The sequence below is a fragment of the Macaca fascicularis genome, chromosome 11 (assembly GCF_037993035.2).
Source record: "Macaca fascicularis isolate 582-1 chromosome 11, T2T-MFA8v1.1".
NCBI lineage: Eukaryota > Metazoa > Chordata > Mammalia > Primates > Cercopithecidae > Macaca > Macaca fascicularis.
The window spans coordinates 2695709-2723673 of record NC_088385.1 but is presented as its reverse complement, the minus strand read 5'-3'; the positions used below and the strand labels follow the sequence as shown (position 1 = coordinate 2723673).

General features: G+C 47.8%; 1 protein-coding gene across 9 annotated transcripts in view; it reads left to right on the top strand.

Moving 5' to 3' along the window:
• The window catches only part of CACNA2D4 (calcium voltage-gated channel auxiliary subunit alpha2delta 4), a 133283-nt gene that overhangs the window by 44715 nt on the left and 60603 nt on the right, over window positions 1–27965 (top strand). For 7 of the 9 annotated variants that reach the window (XR_012419868.1, XM_065523538.2, XM_065523539.2 and 4 more), the window contains 10 exons: window positions 1268–1345; window positions 2127–2207; window positions 2774–2848; window positions 6469–6555; window positions 7170–7241; window positions 22318–22379; window positions 23869–23936; window positions 24339–24384; window positions 24458–24555; window positions 26520–26613. Coding sequence is in view for 8 of the 9 variants with exons in the window: in XM_065523538.2 (XP_065379610.1) it covers window positions 1268–1345; window positions 2127–2207; window positions 2774–2848; window positions 6469–6555; window positions 7170–7241; window positions 22318–22379; window positions 23869–23936; window positions 24339–24384; window positions 24458–24555; window positions 26520–26613 (761 nt within the window). In the remaining variant the exon portion in view is untranslated. Of the gene's footprint in view, window positions 1–1267; window positions 1346–2126; window positions 2208–2773; window positions 2849–6468; window positions 6556–7169; window positions 7242–8702; window positions 12156–14753; window positions 15209–22317; window positions 22380–23868; window positions 23937–24338; window positions 24385–24457; window positions 24556–26519; window positions 26614–27965 lie in introns of those variants that run through there. The other 2 variants (XM_074006059.1, XM_074006060.1) reach the window with 2 other exon arrangements.

Here is a 27965-nt window from a genome sequence, read left to right as displayed (position 1 = left end):
TCTGTCTTCCTCCTTCCCTCTCCTGTCCCTGACTTAGGAGTCCCTGAAGTTAAGAGTCACCTGCAGATCTCCCGGACCCACCTCGGAACCCTCTGAGAGGAGGATGTCACTCCCCTGAGCCCAGGGCAGGTGTCTGCCCTCCCAAGTGTGTCCAGAAACACGAGTGCAGGGACGGCTGTGAATGGACCCTGCCCAGGCTGAGACATGTCCTAGGGAGAGCAGGCCACAGGGGCCTCCAAGAGCCTGGGAGCTGCTTCCTGGGAGCCAGGGACAAGCTGGCTTCATGCACTCCTCACTCAAGAAGGAGAATGGAAAGCCCTCATGTAGCCCATGGAGATGTGTCCAAGCTCAGAAAACAATTAGATGTCATCGTGGTTCACTCTCAGAAAGCCTTACTTCTAACTCTAAATTGAAAACTCAGATGAGGCGAGAAAAAGAGACATGGTGGCCAAAATGTGCTTCCTTCTCCAAGAAAGTCAACTGTGGACTTCCACGACTCAGCAATCTCCTTTAGTTGATCTCATCCAAGGTCGGACTTACGATACCTCTCTTCCCACATGCTTGTCGGAATCCTACCTTTGTTATAAACTGGGGCACATGTGCAGAGCCCCTTTCAAATAACTGGAGGAGCCAGCACGGCGAGCCCAGGCAGTCAGGGTGGACAGCCATCTAGAGGTTGGCAAGGGTTCTGGCTCTGGTGTTGCGAGTGGAGACCATGTGGGTCTGACCGATGTGCTAGGGATGGCCCTGAGGGCCACTACAGCTACACCACGGCCTGCCCTTGCGCTGCGGTTCCTCGGGGTGTGCTTGTGTTTCTGGGTAGCTCTGGGTCAATGTCCTCCCTCTCACCTGTAGCAACCTTGAGTCCATATCAGAGGTTTCTGGAAAGCTGGTGCTGTGCAAAGCCTCTCTGTTTCTGGGTGGGCGCAGATAGGCCTGTTTCCTGGGTTCGCGCTCAACACTCGGCCTGGGCCTCCCTGAGACAAGAGAGCTTAGTGAAGGTGCTTGGGGCTGGGTCATGGGGCTCAGGGCCCTGCTGAATGACATCAGCCTGGTCCTCCCCTCCAGTCCACCTCTGGCCCCCAGCATTCCTGCCAACTCTCCTTTTGCAGAGAAACCCTCATTTGGGATTTCCTCCTTCCTGTGGGAAGGTGACTCTGGATAATTGATGCAGTGACCGTGGGTTCTCTGCACTGGGTGCTCTGAGTACGGCAAACCAGTGGCCCTAGGCTACAGCTTCTGACCCCTGTTCTCCCCTCCCTGACAGCTCCTCAGCTCGCAGGCTCAGAGCCTGATGCTACTCACCACTGTGGCCATGCCAGTCTTCAGCAAGAAGAACGAAACGGTGAGTGGCTGCTCCTAGAGAGGTTGTAGCAGGGATTAGAACCTGGGGCCTCAATGGCATCTTCAGACCGGTGATTCTTGACTTGGCTGTGCCTCTGAGCCACCTTGGGAGGGTTTGAATGCAGATTTCCAGGCCTGTCCCAGAGTAGCTACCCCAAACTCTCCTGGTTGGAGGTGGTCTGGGGGTCTGTGATTTTCTATGGCTTCTCCAGTGACTCTGCTCGCTGGCTGGGAGTCGTTTTGCTGCTCTGCAGTTGGGACCCCTGCCTTGGGGAAGTAAGGCTGGCGGGTTGCCTGCCAGCCTTCCTGCAAAGCCATGCTTAATCTGCCAGGTTGTACAGACTCTAACTTGTCTGTAAAGGCCTCTGGTGAGGGGATTTCTCGAGCCTTCCATCCTCCATCTGGTCAGGAAATGTTTCATTTCCCCCCGTGTTTCAGGCCCCATATGCTTCAGAGCATCCATGAATTATGGTCCCTAAGATCCCAACAACTTCACCCTCTGCCGTGAAGATTAATATTTCATTTAACTTTGGATTCCATTTAAATATTACAACTTAAATATTAATGCCGGGTATTAATCTTCCTGGTAGCTGGTTTTGCTCCCGGGACCTTGTCTGATAGAGTCCGGATTTTTATTCCCAGCCTAGAATCTAATTGCAGAGGAAGAACCACTTAAAGCTTAAGTGGCTTCCTCTTCCAAGCTCTGGACAGGCCCAGGATCCAGTCTAACCTTGTGAACAGGGAAGTTGGGTCTCCCCCATTCCTTGTGTCTTTCCTTCCAGCGATCCCATGGCATTCTCCTGGGTGTGGTGGGCTCAGATGTGGCCCTGAGAGAGCTGATGAAGCTGGCGCCCCGGTACAAGGTGAGCCTGGGTCTGTTCCCTGTGGGGATCACAGGTTCCCCAGGAGCAAACTCCCTCCCCCGTGACGAGAGCCTCTCTCCAGGCAAGCCAAGCCCAGAGCTGGGATAGGGCCTCTCCGTCACTGCCCAAGAAGCGCAGGTGCTGAGCATGGGAGCAGCAACGCGTGCCCCTGGGTCCCTTTCCCACCACGAATTATGACTTGCACTGTGGCCTTCAGTAAGTCCTTTCCCTGCCCAGTGTCTCAGTTTCTCAGTCTGCTCCTCCATGCCACACAGTCCTGCTGTGAGTGTGAGTGAGATTACATCATCAAAGCACCCAGAACATGTGGTGGGAAAGAAGTCGGTGATAATATGTATTATGATGGTTGCTATAAACAGTCAAGTTTGGAAAGGACTCCTCAATCAATGGATGGAAGCATGGCACTGGCTCAGTTGTGTTCCTATTGAAAACACTCACTGCTGTGAGCTGCCATCTTCGACTGTCCTGTGGCCCCCAAACCCCTGCCCAACTCCAGATGCCCAGCACAAACAGCAGACCTAATGCCCCTCCACCCTGGACTCTGGCAGCTTGGAGTGCACGGATACGCCTTTCTGAACACCAACAATGGCTACATTCTCTCCCATCCTGACCTCCGACCCTTGGTAGGTACAGACCTTCTTTGCCTTGGGATCCTCACTGTATGGGATTTGGGGGTAATTCACAAAAACGATTAAAACAACAAACACACATTGGGCTCCATTTAGGAACCCAGTGGGTAATATGAGAAAAAAAAATGTATTCGAGTCATGGTCCCTGTTTTCAAGTTGTTTGGAATCTATCAGAAGAGACAAGGCAAAACCATGTGAAATGACTGATGAGTGGGCCAGAGAACACGTAATGAAGTGTGCAGTTTTGAGGCTGAAGAGCCCACAGGGCCATTAGTCACATCTGCTTGGAGTCTCCCAGACTGGGGGCCTGTGAAGTTGGGTGAACAAGGAGCTAACCATAGAAACAGCAGGGAGCCCTCTCCTGAGCAGCACAGCTTAGGATGCGTTCCTGAGTGCTCCTGGCCCTCCCAGCCCTCTCCACCCTGACACAGAGGCGGGGGTATTTTCACATGAGTTCCACTGAGCATCTGATGGCTGAGGAAGAAAGCTGCATTGTCTTATCTGAAAGCTCTGCCTTCAGGGTCAAGGAGCTAGTCATGCACTCAAGCACTATGCAGCAATAATGACCACAGCTCTCAATGTGATTGTTGGGACGGAGGGAGCTGAAGTTCTAGGAGAATCGTAACCCTTTGCCCTCTACCAGTCTTGTGGTAAATAACAGATGGCAACTGAAGACAGACAGCAGACCGCCTTCCAGAGAACTTAGGGTCTCATCTGCCCAGGTGTCATTCGGAGAGGTCAGTCTAAGCCACACTCCATTCATTCCACTTGGTTCAAATAGACACTGAATATCTGAAAGGCAATGATTAACTATTTAAGGCAAATTCTAAGAGTTCTGAATAGAGAGAGATCGGGGCACACTGGAAGCCACTCTGTTCACACTGTCTTCCAATTCAGGCTCTGCTGGGCAAGCATCTGAACCCATAACACGTCACTCCCTTGTAGCAAGGGGTTCTGTGGGGGGCAGCCCCAGTGCCAGCAAAATGACTCACTAAGGAAATAATATGCTGATTCTGGAACTGACTTGTAGGATTGAGGGGTACTGATCAGAAACTGCCTGTCATCATCTATGTACTCTAGATGAATATAAGGCTTCAACCAGTTGATTGAGTGTGAACCTCCTCGTGCCTGACCTCATGATGCTGTGAAGAACGCTATAAACCGAGGCTTATACTCTAATTAGGAAAACCAGACTTACACAAATGAAACAATTAGGGAATAATACCACACAGAACACTATGACACAACAAAAGATACAGTAAAGCCAATGTAGCCGGGCGCGGTGGCTCAAGCCTGTAATCCCAGCACTTTGGGAGGCCGAGACGGGCGGATCACGAGGTCAGGAGATCGAAACCATCCTGGCTAACACGGTGAAACCCCGTCTCTATTAAGAAATACAAAAAACTAGCCGGGCGAGGTGGCGGGCGCCTGTAGTCCCAGCTATTCGGGAGGCTGAGGCCGGAGAATGGCGTGAACCCGGGAGGCGGAGCTTGCAGTGAGCTGAGATCCGGCCACTGCACTCCAGCCTGGGCGACAGAGCGAGACTCCGTCTCAAAAAAAAAAAAAAAAAAAAAAAAAAAAAAAAAAAAAAAAGCCAATGTAATGAGTTATCTGAGGAAAGCACTATCAGGAAAACAAGAGTTATGTTTGAAAAAGAAAAAATCAGGAGGATATGCCCAGTAATAAATGAAAAGAGCCATCCCCCATTGGACTGAAATCTTTCTATGTCAGTGCCCCATGTAGGAGTATTTAATGGAGTAGAATTGTGTTTTGTTTGTTTGTTTGTTTTTGAGACGGCGTCTCGCTCTGTCGCCCAGGCTGGAGTGCAGTGGCTGGATCTCAGCTCACTGCAAGCTCCGCCTCCCGGGTTTATGCCATTCTCCTGCCTCAGCCTCCCAAGTAGCTGGGACTACAGGCGCCCACCACCTCGCCCGGCTAATTTTTTTGTGTTTTTAGTAGAGATGGGGTTTCACCATGTTAGCCAGGATGGTCTCGATCTCCTGAGCTCGTGATCCGCCCGTCTCGGCCTCGCAAAGCGCTGGGATTACAGGCGTGAGCCACCACGCCCGGCTGAATTGTGGTTTTAAAGTGAGGAGCTACAGATGATCTTCAGGCTTTGTCAGGATTTAGGAGATGGCAATGGAATGCTGAGCCCCACCCAAAGGAAACAGATCCCATGTAAAAGAGGGCAGGGCAGGGCTGTTTGATGAGTATGGTCATTAATAAGATCAAGAAGCATGATCCAGGCATGGGAAAGGCGGAAAAGAGGGGAAAGGGGACCCTACAGATCCCCTGAACAGGCAAGAAATCAGCATGATACTTCCCCGAAAAAAGCAAGCAAACAAAAAACTGGCAGAAGCAAGATACACAGTGACAGGGGACCGGAGCTGTCCAGGCATCTGCTGGGGGCCTCATTTGGCTCAAAGCAGACGTGCTAATTAATCCTTAATTTGCCTCAATGATAAACTATCCTCTTTCCTTTTTTGGTTGGGGTTAATAAACTAAACCTGGGAAGTGCTGCAGACCTAATCATAGATAACTTGATGACATCTGTCTTGGCTTCAGAGAGAGAGAAATCAGGGCCAGAAAATAATAACACTCAGCATGTTGATTAATGGCTGTATGTCAAGTTGAAGGGAGGTCTTTATTAAGCACTGATCTGTCCTTGTCTCCGTCCCATTCAAATATTTTATCACTAAGATGAAAATGTAGAAGGCAGATGCCATAGAGTCTGGAAGGTATGGTTAATACATTAAATGAGAAAATTAGCATTCAGAAAGCATTCTTCTAAAACAATGGGCTGAAACTAGCAAGATGAAATGTATTAGGGATGCATGGAGAGCTCTGGAAACACTCAGTGCCCAAGCACACGATTGTGAAGAGGGATCTGACGGTGTGTCCCATGAGGAAGACCAAGGGGACCGAACTGTCTGAAATCTCTGCCTGAACTGCCAGGTCTGTGTGGCTGGCCAGGAAGACAGCAGAAACGCAGGCAGCAGTCAGGCCCCCTGACGCCTTAGTCCACAGATCACAGCCCACGCCACACTGGTCAGACCCCATTTGGAAGGCTGGCTTTTGTCACGGGAACTCCATTTTGAGAGTGACATTGAAGACAAAGTAGAGCATATTCAGAGGGAGCTGAGGCATCTGCACAGCGGGCAAACTCAGTTGGAGCAGTGCAGTCTTAGGCGTGACAAGTACCTTTGGAAATCCCAAGGGCTGTCAGGTGGAACGTGTTCTATGCAGCTCCAGGGGAAAGAAGGAAGATCAGTGGGTGGAGTCACAGGGAGATGGATTTCAGCTTTGTATGAGGAGGAACTTTCTAACAGTTAGGGCTGTCCAAAGCTCCAACAAGCTGACCCAGGAGATAGGGAGCTCCCTGCCATGGGGAAGATTCACTCAGAGGCCATGAGACCATCTGTCATAGATGTCCATAAGGGGAGCTCTGTATCAGGTGGAAGTTTGCCCAGATAACCGTAAGTAATTACTGGATTGATTGATTTCTAAGGAATCCTTTGCTTTTATGAATATACCTGAAAGGCTTTGTAGAAGAGATAAACTTGAGCAGGTCGTACACTAACCGCATGTTTTTCTTCCTAACATGCCCACTCCAGTACAGAGAGGGGAAGAAACTAAAACCCAAACCTAACTACAACAGTGTGGATCTCTCCGAAGTGGAGTGGGAAGACCAGGCTGAATCTGTGAGTGGGGAAAATAGGGGGAAGGGAAGCTAGTTTAGCTCTACATCCAACTAAATATATTGGTCAGCTGTGTGGCTGTGAGCCTTGAGGTCACTCTGTTCCTGTCAGGCAGAACAGGTCCATCCCAGAGCCTTTCCAAGACAGGCAGAACAGGTCCATCCCAGAGCCTTTCCAAGATCAAGCCACAGGCAATGCTTAAAATGAGCAATTCTTTTAACAACTATAAAAATATAACAATATCTTCTTGATCACAAACACTACTGAGGCCGGATAAGATCACGTGTATAAGCTGCAGAGTTTGAGTTTTAGTGATGTTTTAGCCTGACTTTTGATCGCAGTATCTCATCCTAGAGGAAATTGTGTCCCAGCAACTTGGCACTCTGTACCCCAATGCATCAGTCCACTCGGGAGTGAGGTCTTGGTGAATGCCTGGAATTATGAGCTAGATGGAGCTTAGAGTCAGGTCCATCTTCCCTCCTGGTATCTCTCTCAGAGGGCAAAGGGAAGAACCAAAAGTGTTTCTGGGGATCACCTCTAATCTGGTCCGAAGAACTCCATACTTTCACCCTCGCCTGTGAGCCAAGGAACTAATATCATTGTCTTTCCTCCTGAAGCTGAGAACAGCCATGATCAACAGGGAAACAGGTACTCTCTCGATGGACGTGAAGGTTCCGATGGATAAAGGGGTAAGGAGCTAGAAACAGCCAGGGCGTGGCCTAGGGAGGCATCTTCGTTAATTGGGTTTGGAGTAGTGACGAGGGCCCTGGACTTAGCCTAATTATAGCTGAAGAGTTGAGTGCTTGCTGCACCCTAATGGGGGTCCATTAGGGAGAACACCCAGGGTGTGTTGGCCCCGGAGAAACACCTAGCCAGGGAATGACAGGATTGCTCATGCAACGCTTGGCTTTTGGGAGACCGCTGAGCTGGGCAGAAGGCTGGCCGAGGCATTTACAGCTCTTCTTTCCTCCTTATGCTGTCTGCTGCTACTGGCCCTTTTGTTGTTTATAATGAAAAGGGGAAAAGTGACAGCTAATTTTGTAAATGGTAATCAGCTCTTGTGAAATGTTATACAGGAAGAATTTGAAAATATTCACTATTCCCTACAGCTGATTTTCAGCCACTGTAACCCCAGATAGTTAGGAATCAATACCCTCATAATCCCACTACTATCTTTACAGCCCTGTGCATCATTTGTGAAAGATCATTTCATCTTCTCACTTAAAAGGTTCCAATGTGTCTACTGATTCTGCATTGTCCCTTGACATATTTACAAATGTCACCTCCTCCCTCACAGCCACCCCCACCTCCTCCTCCCCTGCCCATCTGCCTCAGCTAAAAGAACACAGGCATCTGCCTGCAGCAATTAGACCCAAGTTCTTCCACAACACAGACCTCCATGAAAGCCAAACAAGAAAGCACAGGGAGAGACAAGGAAGCATCCCTTTTAGGCAAGACTGATTTTCACTGGAACCAGTGTCGGAGTTTGGTGGCATCTGCCTGGCTTTTTGTAAGCTCTGGGCTGAGAAAGGCCTCCTTCAGGCAGACTGGGCACTATAGTGAGGTCAGATCGCCAGTGGCAGCTGTTCCTTCTCCTGATCTAAAAGAATTGGCCAGGTGCGGTGGCTCAAGCCTGTAATCCCAGCACTTTGGGAGGCTGAGGCGGATAGATCACAAGGTCAGGAAATCAAGACCATCCTGGCTAACACAGTGAAACCCTGTCTCTATTAAAAATACAAAAAAATTAGCCGGGCGTGGTGGCGGGCGCCTGTAGTCCCAGCTACTTGGGAGGCTGAGGCAGGAGAATGGCATGAACCTGGGAGGCCGAGCTAGCAGTGAGCTGAGATCCCGCCACGGCACTCCAGCCTGGGCAACAAAGCGAGACTCCATCTCAAAAAAAAAAAAAAAAAAAAAAAAAAGAATAGAGGCTTCTTCCATAGGCCCCCACCTTTATCCCAGCCAGATTCCTGTTCACGTGTATAGATGAGCTCTCACGTAGCCCAGCACGGTCACAGCACTGACCGACAATGAAGAATTTAGTATGCTTATGGCACAGGACAGCTTAAAGGTAGACCTGAATGTGGCTATACTGTATCTAACACAGACTGACACATGCAGTGGGTGTGGTTCTCTTCTACTCTTTTCCCCAGTGCCCAGGGATCTCGTGCTGCTTTTATGCTTCTCAAAGCCATTGAGGCAGAGTCCTAACCAGATGCAGCAGGATGAACTTCTGAAACCTCTGCCCATCCTTTCAAAGTTTGTTCATTGCCACTAATAAACCATCTGGGTTATATATTTGCAATTTCACAAAGGCTTCCTGACATACAGGTGCTTCCACGTAAAGGACGTTCAATGAGGATGACAATGATCATGACCATAATGGACGTTCCGTAGCACTTAGGTGTTCATATCTCAATGCTATTAGCACAACTAATAATAATGACAGCAACTAACATTTATAAGAAACTGGACCGGGCGCTTTCAAATATTCACTCATTGAACACTCACAACCTGAGGGTGGGCCTATCCTATCCCCATTTTACAGATGAGGATATTCAGAGAGGCTAAAATCTTGCCCAGCATCACCCAGATGATCAACTGCAAAGCCCACGTATAACTGTTCCTAGATCTCCCATTTGTAACCACTGCTGTAGAAGGCCTTTTCTGTAGGACTGGCCCTGAATTCTCAACTCTCCAGCCTTAAAGGTTTCCCAAAATTCGCTTTAGCATAGCATTTCTATTCCACCTTGAACACTCATCGCCTTCTCCTCTCCCTCTACCCCATTCTGTCACCACTCAGCCTCCTTCATCCTTCATCTCTTCACCCTGACCCCGGGAGCCTGGCAGCCTCCACCAGGGCATTTTGCTGGTGTGGGGCCGCCGAGGCAGTGTCTGGCTCTCACTGCTCTGATGTCTTAGGCCACCACGCATCCCCAACGTGGCTGCATTTTCTTCACTGCCAAGGGCCCTGTCTCCCCCACACAGCTCTCATAGAGCCATCCAACTGCCCCATGGTTAGCCTGCCTGGTGATCTATCCCAGCCCTCCCTCTCAGCTCAGTGGTGCATCTCAACTTATGAGCTTGTTTCTCAGTAGAAACTGTCTCCAGGTCTAGGTCTAGGCTGAGGAAAGCTTTCTTAAAGCCTTGTGGGAATATCTGTGACTGTTCGAGCCATCCTCCCGGCGCATGGCCACCTGCTGTGTTGTTCTCTTCAGGGGATTTTGCAGGTATCCTTATTTTCCACAGATCACCAGCATGATTTAGGGCAGAACCTATGGGGCCAAAACTTGTATTTGTTAAGAAATGCAAATAAGCAGACAGGCCTCTGTGCAGGGGGCTCTGGGAACTGTGGCAAACTGGAGAGAACACACACCATCTGCAGGAGACGGCTAAGACCCATGTTTAAGATGTGTGCAACTAATTCCAAAAATGTTAGAAACACAACCCGGGCCAACATCTAGGATGTTCAACTCGTAAGAAGCCCAGCTTTGGCCGCAGGCCTCCCATTTGCCACTTAGATGGCAGGGGTTTTGTCCCAAATTGCAGACCAGTGCCAGGTGCCACAGTTTCTAACCCATCAGCAGTACGCCAGCCAGACATCCTCAGACACGGTTTGAAACAAGAAAGCAAAAGAGCACAGCGTCCTGGAGTCTCACCTAGGACTCGTTCTGTCATTCTCACGTTTCTGATCATTTCAAACAATCATTAGCAATGGGGGAGGGAAGGGGCAGACAGAGTGTTCCGTCCTAGCCTTTGCGTTCTTCCAGATTAACTGCACTGACTGGAGTCCACACGTGTATATGCACACACACACATCAGTGGCACACGTGCATTGTACACACATGCCAGTGGCACACACGTGTACACACACCAGTGGCACACACGTGTACACACCAGCAGCACGTGTGTACACATACCAGCAGCACACACGTGTACACACACCAGTAACACGTGTGTACGCATGCACACACAGTGGCACACGTGTACACACATACACCAGCAACACACACATGTATACACACACCAGCACACACGTATACACATGCACACATGCACACACATGTACACACATACCAGCAACACACACATGTACATACGCACACACTAGCAGCATACACATGTGCACACATACCAGCAACACATGCATCCACACCCACCAGCAACACACATGTATACACACACACCAGCAACATACAAGTGTAGACATACCAGCAGCACACACGTGTACACACACCAGCAACACATGTGTACACATGCACACACCAGCAACACGCACGTGTACACACACACCAGCACACACATGTACACACACACCAGCAACACACACATGTACATACACCAGCAGCACACATGTGTACACACACACCAGCAACACACATGTATGCACACACACTAGCAGCTGGCATGAAGAGCAGCTTCGCGTGGTCTTCCTCCAGTGCCCTTGAATCCCTGCGCCCTGGATTTCAGGAACACAGGACTAGAGTACTCTGACGTGTCTTACACTCTCCCTTTCTCACACTCTCTCTCTCTCGCTCTCTCTTCCCCTCACATTTTTGTCCAGCAGGACTCAGTCTATTAAAGGAGCAGATTGCTCTGGTACCTCTTTGCTCCCAGCCTCATCTTCCAGACCTCTCCCGTTCTCTCTTTCTGTTAACGGGATTCACAGACCCCCCCTCCCAACCCCCACACCCCTTCTCTCTTCCTTTTACTTCAGCCTTAAAAGGTGATCTCAAAGTTCATCTGAGTAAGGTGTAGCTTGACTAGACTCACCCTTCAGCAGATAACAATTATAAACTCTGAACAAAATACAAAGAACAATAATGGAAAGGCACTTGAAAGTGACTAAAAGCAGGCAGCAACAACCCTTGAATCAAGAGGACTGCATTGGGTGTGATACACTTTTAGATGGCTTTTTTTCAAAGGGTACTCCCCAGTCTGTCTGGTGTGCAACAGCTAGAATTCAAGCAGAAGGCTGCAGCTGTCACCGTGAAGTGTCAGAGAACAGAATTTGGGTTTCCAGAGTGTCTGGAAATGAGGAGGGCTAGCCCAAAAGCAGGGAGGCTAGACTGCAAATCTGTATGCAAACTCCTCTCAAATTCCTGGCTGACTCCTGAACCCTGCAGATACAGGGGAGCCTCGAAGTGCCCCAGTGGAATACGACACTGGAAAGCCGAAAGCAGGATTTCAGAGCAGGATCTCAACACGGGATCTCAGCTCTTGCACGTGTAGTAGGGACAGTTTGGAGTGTGAGTCACACAGAGGTGGAGGGACTTGATAAACACCTCGGGATTTCCTTTGAAAGCACAGAAGAACTACACCTTAGGAGTAAAGACTGTCCTAAGGCCAAGAGATTCACTCTAGGCCTAAAGGTGAGACAGACCCACCCAAACAAAATGTGAATTCAAGCCTCTCTACACTCAGTTCTTATCAACCAATCATTTAACTACTGCTTAATATAAAAACACTCTTCAAAGGAAGACAAGATTATCTATGGCCCAGCCTTCAAATATCCGGTATACAATAAAATTGTTATGACCCAGCCGTTAGAATTCGAATGACTTTAGTGCAGACATTGTAACTGTGCACAAGGAATTAGAGGAAAAGATATTCATAATGAGGGAATAGATGGCGAATCTCAGCAGAGAAATGGTTAGGGCTTGGTCAAAGAACAGAGCCCCTGTGAGTGATATGAATGTAGGATTTTATTCTAGGGATTAGACCTTATGAAATTGTGGGAGCTGGTGATGAAATCTATGGAAAGCTGGTGTCTGCATCCAGTGGTGAGCTTGAAGTCACTGTAGGTCAGCAGGACCAGCAGTTGGGAAAGAAATCTGGATGAGATGTGGAAGAAAGCAAGAACGAACTGGAACTCCTGAGGAAAAAGAGGAATCCCTGGAAACAAACTGAAACCCACATCTGTCACTCACCAACACTACCCATGAGGGTGGCAGATGACCTGCAGGCGGAGCCAGTGCCCTCCATGAGGAGCTGCATCCTCACCAGGCTAGGTCTCAGGGAAACTGGAGGAGGAGAGCCAGCAGCAGCGGGTGGCTTTGAATCTGGCTGCGGCCCCATGCCAAGAAAGCACAGCAGTAGGTTACAGCGAAGAGTGGCAGAGCCTGGTATTCTGTGCAGACTTCAGTGTGCAAAACGGCTGCCGCTGCACTTCCATCCACAAATCTCACACACGCTTCTCTTTGGCCGACCCTGACTTGAAACCACACCGGGCATTGAGTCCGGAAGTGTAGTTCCAGCTTAGCTAATTTGACACAGTACAAAATCATTATAAAAACCAAACGGGAATTTTTTCTTGCTTTAGACCTGCTTTTCAACTGTGTATATTTAAGGTGCACAGCATGCTGAGCAGTCATCCCTCAGCATCCATGGGGATTGGACCAGGACACCCCACAGATACCAAAATCCGTGGATGCTCCAGTCCCTTCTGCTAAATGGTGTAGATTTATGTGTAATCTACACAGTCCTTCCTAGTACGTTAAATCATCTCCAGACTACTTATAATACCTAATACAATGTAAAGCTACATAGCTAGCTGTTACACTGTATTGTTTAAGGGATAATGACAAGAAAAAGTTTGTACATATTCAGTACAGATGCAACTATCCTTTTTTCTGGAATACTTTTTGATCCACAATTGATCGAATCCAGGGACGTGGAACCTCTGGAGATGGAGGGCCAACTGTGCTTACTTTGATATACAAAGTGAAGTGAAGAGATGACTACAGTCAAGCAAATTAGCATACCCACCATCTCATATAGTTACCCTTGCTTTAGCGTGTGGGTGGTAAGGGCACCTAAACTCTATGCTCTTGGCCAGTTTCCAGTATACAATACAATACAGTACAACGAACTCTAGTCCTTATGTTGTACATTAGAGCTCTAGTCTCAGTCATCCTAGATAACTGCAACTTGGTACCTTTTGACCAACGTTTTTTCATTCCCCGCCTCCCACTGTGCTTTCACCTGCTGCTAGTAACCACCATTTTTCTGTTTCTATGCATTCCATTTTTATTTTAGATTCCACATATAAGTGAGATCACGCAGCATTTTTTCTGTGTCTGGCTAATTTCACTTAGCATAATGTGCTCTAGGTTCATCCATGTTGTAGCAAATGGCAGAATTTCCTTCTGTTAAGGCTGAATAATATTCCTTTGTATTTATATGCACCACAATTTCTTTATGCGTCCATCAACAGATACTTCAGTTGTTTCAATATCTTGGCTATCAATGGTGCAATGAACATGGAAGTGCAGGTATCTTTATGAGGTAGTGATGTCCTTTCCCTTGGGTATATGCCCAGAAGCAGGACTCCTGGGTCATATGGTAGTTCTACTTTTCATTTCTTTAGGCGCCTCCATATTGTTTTCCACAGTGGTTGCACCAACCTACATTCCCACCAACAGTGTACAAAGGTTCCCTTTCTCCACACCCTTGCTTACACTTATTTCTTGTCTTTTTGGTAAAAGCCATCCTAAGAGGTATGAGGTGGCATCTCACTGTGGTTTGGGTTTGCATTTCTCTGATGATCAATGATGTTGAGCAGCTTTTCACGTATCTGTTGGCCATTTTATGTCTTCTTTTGAGAAAGGTCTATTCAGGTCCATATTTAAATCAGATTATTTGGATGTGTGGGGTGTTTTTTTTGTTTTGTTTTTTTGTTTTTTTGCTGTTGAGTTGTGTGGGTTCCTTATATATTTTGGATATTATAAAATATTTGCAAACCATATACTTTATAAGACTTTTATGTCCCTTATAGAATGTGCAAATATTTTCTCCTAATCCATAGGTTGCCATTTCATTTTATTGATTGTTTGCTATGCAGAAGGTTTCTAGTCACTTTTTATTTTAGCTTTTGTTTCTTATGCTTCCAAATGAAAACTTTAAAACCGAAAATTACCACATCTGAGATGAAAGCTTTACTGGATGGGCTGACCAGCAAGTTGTAGAAAAAAGGGACAGTGAACTTAAAGATAGATCAATAGAAATTATCCCATTTAAAAAACAGGGGGAAAGTGGGGGAAAAGACAGAGAAAGAAATAGAACTTCAGCAACCTGTGAGATGGTATGTAGTGGTCTAATGACATGTTCTTGGAGCCCTAGAAGGAAAGGAGAAAGACTGAAGCAGAAAAAAGTGTATTTGAAAAACTAATTGGCAAAAATGTCCTGAATTTGATATAAAACAGCAATCTACAGATCCAAGAATCTCAGCAAACCCCAAGCAGGATAAAAAGACAAAGAGAACCACACCTGGGTACTTCATAGTCCAGTTACTAAAATTCAAAGGTACAAGAAAATCTCCAAAAAAGCTAGAGGAAAAAAGATGCGTTACATAAAGAGAAACAATAAGACTGCCATCTATAAGAAACAACAAAATAACATTGTTAAAGTGTCCAGAGAAGAAAAAACTGTCAACTCAAATTTCTGTAGAAAGAGAAAATACCCTTCAAAAATAAAGATAATGTCTTCAATAAGGACATTTTCAGGCCAGGGCAGTGGCTCATACCTGTAATCTCAGCGCTTTGGGAGGCCAAGGCAGAAGGATCACTTAAGCCTAGGAATTCGTGACCAGCAACCAGCCTGGACAACATAGGGAGACTCCATCTCTACCAAAAAATACAAAAAAAAAAAAAAAAGGAAATTAGCCAGGTGTGGTGGCATGCGCTTGTAGTCCCAGCCACTCAGGAGACTGAGGCGGGAGAATCACTTGAGCCCAGAAGGTTGAGGCTGCAGTGAGCTGTGATCATGCCACTGCACTCCAGCTTGGGCAACACAGCACAGTGAGACTATGTCTCCAAAAAAAAAAAGAGACATTTTCAGATAGAAGGAAACAGAGGTTTCATTACTATCAGACCAGCAGCAAAAATGCAAAAATGCTTCAGAACATTCTTTTTTTTTTTTTTTTTTTTTGAGACGGAGTCTCACGCTGTTGCCCAGGCTGGAGTGCAGTGGCGCGATCTCGGCTCACTGCAAGCTCCGCCTCCCGGGTTCACGCCATTCTCCTGCCTCAGCCTCCCGAGTAGCTGGGACTACAGGCGCCCACCACCACGCCCGGCTAATTTTTTGTATTTTTAGTAGAGACGGGGTTTCACTGTGGTCTCGATCTCCTGACCTTGTGATCCGCCCGCCTCGGCCTCCCAAAGTGCTGGGATTACAGGCTTGAGCCACCGCGCCCGGCCCAGAACATTCTTAAGGCTGAAATAAAGTGACATCAACTGGAACTGGGGTTTACAGGAGAGACTCAACCATACTGGAAACGATAAATAACGTGGGTTAATAAAAGATTGTATTTTATTTATTCTCTTAATTTCTCAAAAAGACAACTGACTATTTAAAGCAAAAGTTTCGATGTCGCATTGTGGGGTTTGTAATATATGTAAGTGTGAAATATATGGCAACAGTAGCACATAGCAGAGTTATCTCAAAATCTTAAAGTTAATTTGACATTGAAAAAAATTAATCAATCCGTGCAATTTATTACATTAACAGAATAAAAAAGAAAAGACAGAGGGTAATCTCAATAGATGCTAAAAGAGCATTTGGCAAAATTTAACAGAGAACAGAAAGAAACTTCTTCCCTCTGATGAAAGGCATCTATGAAAATCCTGCAGCTACCTTTTAATGGTAAAATATTGAACACTCTCACCCTAAAACTGAGAACAAGACAAGGAGGACTTCTCACCACTTCTATTTGGCCTTTCACTGTACCTCCCAGCCACTGCAGTAAGGCAAGAAAACAAAATAAAAGGCACAAAGACAAGGAAGGAAGAAGTTACTTGCCTTCATTCATGGACAGAAGTATTGTTTCCATAGAACATCCCAAGAATCTAGAAAGCAAACACTAGAACTAAAAGGTAAGTGTAGCAAGTTCACAGAACACAATTTTATAAAAATTAATTTTATTTGCATATATAGCAGCAAACAGAAAATGGTATATATTTGGTCCGGGAATGCCACCGTCCCTCAGGCCGGCCCTCAAGCCAGCGCCCCGCCGCCGCCTCCCCATGCCCCGGCTCCCCGGCTCCCCTCGTCTCCCGGGCTGCCTTGCGCCGTGGAGCCCCCGGCTGCCCCTGGTGCTGCTGCTGCCGGGCCTCGTGCATGGTGCATCCGCAGTGGACGTGGTGAAAAAGGGCAACGGGACAGCCTGCATCATGGCCAGCTTCTCTGCGGCCTTCTCCATGAACTATGACTCTAAGATGGCTCTAAGCATGGGGCCTTTGACCTGCCATCAAATGCAGACAGCGGCCCTTGCGGTAAAGCGAACACTTCCCACCCCAGGCTCGTGATGGGTTTTGGAGGAGGACAGACACTGACCTTCCATTTCCCAAGAAATGCAACACGTGACGGCGTCCAGCTCACGAGTTTTGTTCACAGCTTGTCAGACACACACATTTTCCCCAGTGCAAGCTCCGAGGAGATCAAGATGGCGGAATCTCTACCAGGTATCAAGGCACCCAGGTCGGCATGACCAGCGAGACCGTCAGGCTCCGCGGTGCCCCCATCCGGGCCCAGCTTTCCAACAGGGAATAAGATACAATACGTTTGTGCGCCAAGGGAGAGACGCGCCGCGAGCAAGACGCACCCGCCCTGCCAGGGGGCCGCGAGCCGCTCCGCCCCTCCGCGCACCGGTGCAGTGACGGCGGCTGCCACTGGACCTGCCAGCGCGGGCCAGCGGCTGAGCCTCACCAGAGCGGAGGGACCACACGAGGGTGACCAGACCGTTCCACATCAGCCTGCGCAAGACCTCACCCACCTGGGCGCACCGTCCTGGGCTTCCAGTGCGGGATGAAGGCAGGTTCCAGCCGGATTTTCCTACGAGTCTGGCTCTGTCGCCCAGGCTGGAGTGAGCGGCGCGATCTCGGCTCACTGCAAGCTCCGCCTCCCGGGTTCCCGCCATTCTCTTGCCTCAGCCTCGGCTCACTGCAAGCTCCGCCCCCCAGGTTCCCGCCATTCTCCTGCCTCAGCCTCGGCTCACTGCAAGCTCCGCCCCCCGGGTTCAGGCCATTCTCCCGCCTGAGCCTCCTGAGTAGCTGCGACCACAGGCGCCCGCCGAGATCCCACTTTTAAAGCTGCCAACGACTCCCTGCGAGCACTGCAGGCCGCCATGGGCAGTTCCTACAGGTGCGAGGCCGGAGCGTGTCCACGGCAGGAGGCCATTTTCAATCAACATGTTCCCAATGTGGGGCCAGGCTTTCAAGGTGGAAGGCAACCAGGTCGGAGCTGCGGAGGAGCGTCTGCTGGACGAGAATAACACGCTGGTCCCCATCGCCCTCCGCGGCGCCCTGGCGGGACTGGTCCTCCCCGTCCTCAGCGCCCACCTTGTCGGCAGGAAGAGGAGGCACTCGCACGGCAGCAGGCACAGAGCTGCTGGGGTCTCTGCTCATCTCCCCGGGCTTAGGGTTCTGAGGCCGAGGCACGCTCCCTGGCAAACGTTTCTCAAATGTGCTTCATCAAATGTGATGTTCATCTTGCAGCGTTTGCTATACACAGCAGAGTAACTATGGAAATGACGGTGTAAATTTCGCTAACTGGGTTAAATATTTTGCTAACTGGTTAAACATTCATGTTTACCAAAGTAGAACTCTAAGGGAGGGTGGGAGTGCTTCTCAAAATTGGCACTGGCTCCATTGTCATTTGACTTTAAAATGTCCAGGGTTGGTTTCTTCAGTCTTTACTGCACTCAGATTTAAACCTTACAAAGGGAAAGTCTCCAGCCTTCACGCTTAGGAGCCTTAAGGTCGGCTCACTGTTAGGCTGACATGCTCATGATATTATAAACAGTAGAGAGGGAAAATCCTAAGACAGAAGAACTCCAAAGATAAACGGGCCTGGCTGCCTTTTAAAGATGAACTGAAGCACTCCAAACATTTATCTTTGGACAGGATGCGCCTGGCCACACACGGCTGGCAGCCACGTTCCAGCGAAGGCACCTGGTGGCATGTCCTCGGGCGTTTCCGAAACTCTGCCACTCAAGGGCTGGCACTTTTTAATATAGGAAAATGGGGTTTTTGTTTGTTTGTTTTTTGTTTTTTGTAAAGTGATTTTCAATCTTCTGTTGACATTCAGGGTGATCCTGTTTCTGCGCTGTGTACGGTATTAGATAGATGCTCTCTCTACTGATGTGTCTGCTGTGGCTTGGGAGGATTGTACACAGGACCAGCTCACATAATGCATTGCCTATAACAATGCTAACAAAAAGTCTCTTTCTTTAAAAAGGCAAGAAAAAAAAAGAAAATGAAATATTTTAAAGTTCCAATGACAATAGCATCAAATAACATAAAATACTTAGGAATAAATTTAACAAAGGTATATATGGCCTCTACACTGAAAACTACAAAACATTGCTGAAAGAATATCAAAGAAAAAATAAATATAGAAAGATATAACTATGTTTATGGGTTAAGATCAGTATTGTTAACACATTCATTCTCCCCAAATTGATCCAACGGAATCCCTAACAAATTTGAACAGACTTCTAGGAAGAGACAAGCTGGTTCTAAAATTTATATGAAAATGCAGAGGACATAGAATAGGCAAAATTATCTTGAAATAGAAAAACAAATTTGGACAATTCACAGTATCTGATTTCAAAACTTACTATAAAGCTACAATAACCAAGTTGGGTGGTATTGACCAAAGAATAGACAAATGGGTCAATGACCTGAACAGAGAACCCAGGAATAACCCAGACATATATTATCCATTGATTTTTCAATCAAGACGCCTCTGCAAATCACTGGAGAAAGGCAATCTTTTCAACAGATGGTCCTAGAACAACTGAATAAATGTATGGGGGAGGGGAATCATTGAGCCATAGCTCACACCACACACAAAAACTCATCTGATGAATCATAACCCTCACTGTAAAAGCTAAAACTGTAAAGCTTTTACAAGAAAAAATAGGGGAAAATCTTCTTAACCTTAGGATATGCAAAGATTTCCTAGACAAAAACACAGAAAGCACTAAACATGAAATAAAATTTGATAAACTAGATTTCATCGAAAGTAAAAGTTCTGCTCTCCAAAAGGCACCAATAAGAAAATGAAAAAGCAGACAGACTTGTATCCAAAATGCATGAAGAACTCCTACAGAGCAATAACAAAAAGACTAAAACCCAGTAAAAAAAAATGCTCAGAGTACTGAGCAGACACTTCATAAAGGAAGCTATGCAAAGATGCTCAACATTATTAGTCATCAGGGAAATGCAAATCAAAACTACAAGATTGAGCTGAGCACCGTGGTTCATGCCTCTAATCCCAACACTTTGGGAGGCCGAGGTGGGCAGACGCTTGAGGCCAGGAGTTCGAGACCAGCCTAGCCGACATAATGAAACCCCGTCTCCACTAAAAATACAAAAATTAGCTAGGCACGGTGGTGGGTGCCTGTGGTGCCAGCTACTCAGGGGCTAAGGCATGAGAATTGCTTGAACCTGGGAGGCAGAGGCTGCAGTGAGACAAGATCTCACCACTGTACTCCAGCCTAGGCAACAGAGTGAGACTCTGTCCAAAAAAAAACTGCAAGATTCTGTTCACCCTTTCTATAATGGCTAAAATTTAAAATACTAATAACACCAAATACTGGCAGCGATGTAGAGAAATTGGAACTCTCAGACATTGCTAATAGGAGTATAAAATGGCAAAACACCTCTTGGAAATTGGCAGTTTTCTTATAAAGGTAAACATACATTTACCACGTGATCCAGATTCCATTCCTAGGTTTTTACCAAGAGAAATGCAAGCACATTTTCCAGGATATTTATGGTAGCTTTATTCATTGTAGCCCCAAAGTAGGAAAAACCAAAATATACCAAAATATCCATCAATCGGTGAGCGTAGAAGCATCCTGGGCGGTGTCCACACACTGGGATACTACTCAGTAGCAGAACGGAGCAAACTACCGGACACACAGCAATATAGACAGATGCTGAAAACATTATTTTAAACAAACAAAAAAAAATGTATGTGTGTGTCATACCATAAGAACAGGCAAAACCAATCTATGGTGACAGAATCCAGAACAGAGTTAGCTTGTGAAGGAATGGGATGGGATGGACCAGAAGGGGTAGGCAGAGAGACTGGAGAAGCTGTTCTGTATCTTGACGGGGTGGTAATCACATGGCTGGATACATGTATCGAAGCTAATTAGGTTATATGTGTAAGATCTGTGCATTCCACCCTTTTCTTCAATAAAAAAAAAAGATAGGCCAAGCACGGTGGCTATGCCTGTAATCTCAGCACTTTGGAAGGTCGAGGCAGGCGGATCACCGGAGGTCAGGAGTTTGAGACCAGCCTGGCCAACATGGAGAAATCCTGTCTCTACTAATAATACAAAAATTAGCCGGGCGTGGGTGGCACGTGCCTGTAATCCCAGCTACTCTGGAGGCTGAGGCAGGAGAATTGTTTGAACCCAGGAGATGGAGGTTGCGGTGAGTCAAGATCGCACCACTGCACTCCAGCCCGGGTGACCAGAGCAAGACTCCATCTCAAAAAAAAAAAAAAAGGTAAAGATAAAAAGATGATCTCCTGTTCTGACACTCAAGCCAGCTGCTCCTTGGAGCACAGGGCACCCGACTCCCCCAAGACATCTTCCAGGACATCCCATGACTGCTGCAATGGAGAGAAGCTACAGAGAGGGTCTGACTGGGCAGAGGAGCAGGAGGGCATTGCCAGGGGATGGGTCCAGTTTTGAGAACGGCGCATTCTGATTTGGCATAAAGCCAGTTTCCTAGAGAAAGCAAGGCTTTTGTCGCCATTCTCTCCCTCTGTGTCCCTTCTGACACCTCACTCCAATTTCCAAAATCAAACAAGGAAAGTCAAAAAGAAGTAGAGGGAATAAGAACAAGTCCTGAGCCAACTGCAAAATATGTGCCTTTCCCAATGACACGAACTTGTGTGGTGGACAGGACAATCCACAGAACCTCAGCACCCCCAAATGCACCCTCACGGAAGCCTCGTGCAAGAGAGGCCATGGACAATCCTGATTTGCAAATGAGAACACGAAGGCTTAGAGAAGTGAAGTAACTTGCTCAAGCGCACACAAGTCAAAAGTGGCTGAGCTGGGCTTCAATCCTGGTTCATCTAAGCCCAGCCAGGCCCTTAGCCACTTCTGTACTACCTGATGTCCTAGTTTATACAAAGTAAACCAAGGCTAAAAGATGGCAGCTCTAAAAGAAAAAGGAAGTTGTGAAAGGGTCCCATGGCCTGGTCACAGATGACAGTGGAGGGAGAATGGTGCGCCCCTTCTCCCTGGGCGTCTTTGAGGGCAAGGAGGTTTAAGTGGATTGTGTATGTATACATTGGCTCCAGAAGTTCTTAGCACACACTCACGGCCCCAGTCTCAACCCTCTAGGAACCCTGGAGTCATGGTCTACATCGGCACTGCCCAGTACAGCCACTAGCCATATTTGCTAACTAAGTTTAAATTTATGTTAACTAAAATCTAAAAATTCAGTTTCTTGGCCACACATTTCAAGTGCTCAATGCTGCTTAGGGACTACTGTGATAGGAGTGCAGGTCCAGACCTTGATCCTGAAATCCAGGCCACGCCCCAAAGGGCTGCAGTTTGCTGCATCGAGAGGATCTGCCTATGGGTGTCACTAGGATGAGCTGTGCAGGGGGTGGTGAGGGAGGAGACAAGAAGGCGGGGGACTGTACAGTGGCTCGATGAAGACCCCAAGAGCCCTGGGAGGAGGTGGGGGCTGGGGGCCGCTCTTCTCTGCATAAGCACTCTTTCCTTGTCTACTCTTTCAGAAGCGAGTTCTTTTCCTGACCAATGACTACTTCTTCACCGACATCAGCGACACCCCTTTCAGGTGAGGGACACAGGCTTTATTTGCAGGGGGTGGGGGTTGAACATGAATACCAGCAACTCATATTTAGTTGGCAATTTTGTGGTCATAGCAAAAGACCCAGGTCAGCATTCACGAAACTTGAGGTCTAGACCTGCTTTGCCAGTGTAGCCTAGAATGCAGGTTCCAGAGCTAAATTGCCTGGACGTGAACCCCAGCTCTACCATTTACAGGCTGTGTAAACTTGGTCAAGTGTATGGTCTATGCTCTGCTCCTGTGGGCCCCAGGCAAGCTCTTCAGTTGCCACTGTTACTACACTGTTCCTCAACATCCATCAGCCAAGCTGCCTTAACAGGCCATTTCCCCCAGGGCAGTGAGCCCTGTCTCTGAGAAGAGGCTCTGAGGTCCAGCGCTCCCTGCTTTACTGATGCGTCACCTCTGCCTCCTACAACTCTCTTAACAGGCCTTTGAGTTTCACTTAACCTCTCTGTGCCTTAGATTTCGATCTGTAAAATGGGGGTAACAATAACAGCTGCTTCTTGGTGATGTTGTGAAGATTAAGTGATATCATCCACTTAAGATCCTAAAGCAGTGAGAGGATCAAATTGGAAGATCTCAGGTTCCATGTAACTGTAGAAATATTTGACTCTAGGTATTAGGCAGATTAGGAAACAAGTGGCCGCTACCTCTGAATTATCTGATTTCTCCATAAAGCCCTGGTTCCCAGCCCTGACTGCTCATTGGAATACCTGAGGAATTATGTGAAGTTGCCACTTCCCAGGCTTCATCCAAAACCAATTTTTTTTGAGACAGGGTCTCACTCTGTCTCCCAGGCTGAAGTGCCGTGGCACAAACAACTTACTACAGCCTCCACCTCCTGGGCTCAAGCGATCCTCCCACCTCAGCCTCCCGAGTACCTGGGACAGTATAGGAGTGTGCCACCACACCACACCAATTTTTTTATTAAAAAAAAATTTAGAGTTGGGGTCTCGCTTTGTTGCCCAGGCTGGCCAGACCAATTTAATCAGAATTTCTAGGGGTAGAGCCCATGCACTCGCATCTTTTAAAGCTCCCCAAAAAAGTCAGACATCTAGCCAAGGCTCAAAACCGATGTTCAGCCAAACAGAGTAAGGCGCAGCAGGACTCTCCAGGTGGGAGAGGGAGCTCCTGTTTGTAGGACCCCCTGTGGAACAGAGACTGTTCTACATTGCAGGGGATCCCTGTGAGGTTCAGGACGTCCCTTGATGAAAATGGGAGCTGAGAGCGTTCTCGGTCTACAGAATGGCCAGGGTCCTGCTCAGGAAGGGAGGCTGCTGGGAAAATAGAAGCCCTGCCTCCGTTCTGGAGGGGATGGCTGCAAGGCCAGAGGCAAAGAAGGGGGTGTGAGGAGCACACCACTCGCTGTGGGTACAAAAAGCCCATACACCTAGTGTTGGTGAGGGCAAGGACAAGACCCTGGAGACAGGCTGGCGTCTCTGCTGCTAAATGAGTGCCTTCTCTTCTCTCCCCACAGTTTGGGGGTGGTGCTGTCCCGGGGCCACGGAGAATACATCCTTCTGGGGAACACATCTGTGGAAGAAGGTGGGTCGGCACCAGGGTCTGAGGGACAGTTAAGTGGAAAATAAGGGACTCTCACAGGACACAGGGCCAACCCCAACCAGAGCCAGTGTGACAGCCTCCCTGCTCCCAGGCTCCAGAGCAGCCTCTCAGAACAGTGCTGCCAGGTGGAGAGGGGTGTGTGTGTCCCTGGCTCCCAGGGCATGCAGGATCCATGGGTCAGTCATCAAACCAGCAGAGCCTAAGGCCTGCCAGCTGCACTGCCAGGTTGCAGGAGGCCTTACTGGACTGGGAGGTCCGTCAAGGCAGTATGTTTTTTAAACAAAGCTCAAAGCTGAAACTCACTGGGCGGCTATTTCTACAATTGGGACACACACACTCATGGAAGTGGGGGAGCATCACCCTGAATGTGGACTCTGGTTTCAGGCCTGCACGACTTGCTTCACCCAGACCTGGCCCTGGCCAGCGACTGGTAAGTGAGGAGTGAAAAATGGGAGGGAGACAGGTGGAATGTTTTGAGATAACACTGACTTTCCTGGTTTCAGGATCTACTGCATCACAGATATTGACCCGGACCACCGGAAGCTCAGCCAGCTAGAGGCTGTGATCCGCTTCCTCACCAGGGAGGACCCAGATCTGGAGTGTGAGTGCTGGCCACCCACTGAGGCGAGCTTTTCCTCTGGGGCCCTGAAGCTCAGGACTTTGCCAGGAGAGGTGGGAAGACAGGGGGAGGCTGTTGCACAGCCCTATCCCAGTAGCACATGGATGGCTTAGATCAAACAGGGAGATTCCCAAAGAAAAAGGCATAGCCATCCTTACCACAGGGCTAAACTGGTATTTAAGCATCCTTGGAATTGTGGTGACATGTATGGATCCCCAGGTCAGGGACTGGGATCTTTTTCAGCCTCTATCCACCAAGCTCTGTTAAGGGTCAGAAGAGAGCACCATTCAGAGTCTGTCAGTTTTTTCCCTACCACTGTCTAGAAGTGGACCTCTGGGCAAATGGCTGCCACTCTTCACCAGAAGTCCTCATCTCCACAAGGGGAGCATTTGGCCAGATGACTCAAAGCCTGTGGGCTGTGTTTTCTAAGCCAGTTCTTCATGCTAACCTTGCTCACCTCTTCCAGGTCTAGGAGCCACAGGTGCTCCTTGTCTTGCAGCTGTGACACTTCAGTCTCTGCTCCATGGTCCCATGGCCTTCTCACCTGCACTAATGTGAGTGGTGAGCTCATTAGGCCACATCCTTAGCTTGCTCCTCCTTCTTCCTCTTTGGAAGAAAGAGCAGGTCATCCTGTGACATAATTGTCACCCCCATAAGAAGACTGCCTCCCATGCCAACCCAACAGGGCACTTATTTACTTATTTATTCATTTCATCAACAAATCTGTACTGAGCTTGCACCCTGTGTCAGGCCCTGGGGTAGGCATTGGAGCTACAAAGATAACCCAGACAAGGCCCTTGCTTTCATGGCACTTACATCCTAGTGGAAAAGCCAGGTGATAAGCAAATAAGCCTACATATGTAGATATAAGTTGTTATAAATTGTGATAAGTGCCATGCACACACAATGCTGTAGGAGAGAGAAATAGGCCTGCTTTAAAGGAGATCCTGCTAAGCCACTTGTGTGACTGTTTTGTGACACCACCTCACCAAGGTGAGGAGGATCTCCTTTGGGGGGTGACAAAAATATTTTGGAACTAAATAGAGGTGGTGGTTGTACAACATTGTGAATGTACTAAATGCTACTGACTGAATTGCATACTTTAAATTGGTCAGTTCCGTTTTATGTGAATTTTACCTCAACAAAGATAAATTTTTTAAAAAAGAGAGGAAAAAGAAAGAGCCTCCATGCAAAGGCTGGGAAAAAGAACATCCAGACCAAGGGAAACAGCATGTGTAGGGGCTCTGAGACAAGGAGGAGCTTAGCAAGGTCAAATTCACAGAACTGGCTAGAGGCGGTGGCTCACACCTATAATCCCAGCACTTTGGGAGGCCAAGGTGGGCAGATCACTTGAGGTCAGGAGTTCTAGATCAGCCTGGCCAATACAGTGAAACCTCATCTCTACAAAAAAATATAAAAATCAGCCAGGCATGTGGTGTGCTCCTGTGTTCCCAGCTACTTGAGAGGCTGAGGCAGGAGAATTGCTTAAACCTGGGAGGTGGAGGTTGAAGTGAGCCAAGATTATGCCACTTTACTCCAGCCTGGGTGACAGAATGAGACTCCATCTCAACAACAACAGCAAAAATAAATTCATGGAACTGACCAAAGGCCAAGATATCTGGATGATTAAGGAGTAGAGGAGGAGGAGTTGAGATGAGGGAGACTGAAGATCCAACCTGAGGTCACTGAGGGTCTCCTAAGTTCATCAGATGTTACAATTGGAAAGAGCCTCAGATATCAAGCTGTTGTACTGACATATATTTTGGAGTTGAGAAAGTGAAGACAGACAGAGGTGAGGTGGCTCCCTCACACTCACAGAGATAGTTTTACATGTCCCGCAGACACGTACATGAAGCACATCTTCTTCCCTGAACTTTGGGTGGGTGAGTTGTGTTCATAAGCATGGAGGAAGCATGTGACCTGGTCCCTTGATGTTTTGCACCCAGGTGACGAGGAGCTGGTCCGGGAGGTGCTGTTTGACGCAGTGGTGACAGCCCCCATGGAAGCCTACTGGACAGCACTCGCCCTCAACATCTCCGAGTAGGTCCAGGTTCCCAGGGTCCCAGGCCCCAACCGGCCCCCGGAATTCCCTTGGCTGAGTCAGGGCCCCTCTCACCACCTGGCTGGTGGTTTCAGAGAGCACCCATGTCCTGTGGCCTAAGAACAAGTGCAGGTCCCCCTGGGCACAGGACTAAATCCCCACTCCAAGATAGTCCCATTTGGACAGCCCCTTTCTCTGGGTTGGACTCCAGTCATGAGACTTCATTGGCCAAAGTGCCCCTGGCCAAAGAGCAGTTCCAATAGGTTTCCAGCAGGTAAGGTCACGGCACCAATGAACTTGACCTTGGTTTTCCCAACCCCTTAGAAGTCCTTGCTCCCTTTGCTGGTCTTTTCCTGATACTATCGTGTTTAGTGGCCTGGTAGAAGGAAGATGAGTGGCATGTGAGTGTGAGTGTAGGGCGTGTGTGTGCCCATGAGTGCTGGGGGGAAGGGTAAGGTATTAATGAGGTTAACGTCACAGTGGGCCATACCTTGCTCCTGAATAGGAGGATTCAACATTGTGAAGATGTCAAACCTCCCCTAGACAGTCAATAAATTTAAGGACATAATTAGATACTAGAAAATTAAATATTAGTTTTTTAGTGCTATCCTTATTATTAAAGAAAACCCCTACAGAATTTTATAGGGACAGTCTCTTACTGAAAAAAGCAAGATGTGGAATGCTACCACTCCACATAGTATAGTACGCTACCTTTTCTGTAAAAAGGGGGTGCCATAGTATTTGTGTGGATTATATAGATAACATCTATGATCTATACACTATCTACACAAGGCTAATCAGGAAACATTCCTCATTAGCTGTTTCTGGTTAGAAAATGGGTAACTGAAACAGGGATGGAAGGGACACTTTTCACCCTAACGTGTTGGTGTAATTTTGAACCATATGAATATATGACCTATACAAAATTAAACTAGAATAAAGAAAGAAAAAGAATCTAGTGGGCTAGGCACTGTTCTGAGTGCTTAGTGTATATAACCCATTTGATCCTCACTGCAGTCGTCTCACACAGGAGCTCTCATTACTGCCATATGACAGATGAGGAAACCAAAGCATAGTGAGATTAAGCAAGTTGCCTGAGGTCATGTGCCTCGAAAGTGGCAGAGCTGGAATCAACAGCAGGCAGCCTCACTCCCATGCCCAGACTCTTAAACCCTGCACTGTTGTGCCTTCTACAGAGGGCTGCAGCACTAGGTTTGGAGAGGGGCACCATCTTCATCTTTCCAACCTCACAGATTAGTCACAGATGATTTTCAATGTGGAGAAACATTGAGAAGGAAATATTCTTAACCAGAGCATGCATCAGAAGAGACTTCCTAGGGAGTTAATATAA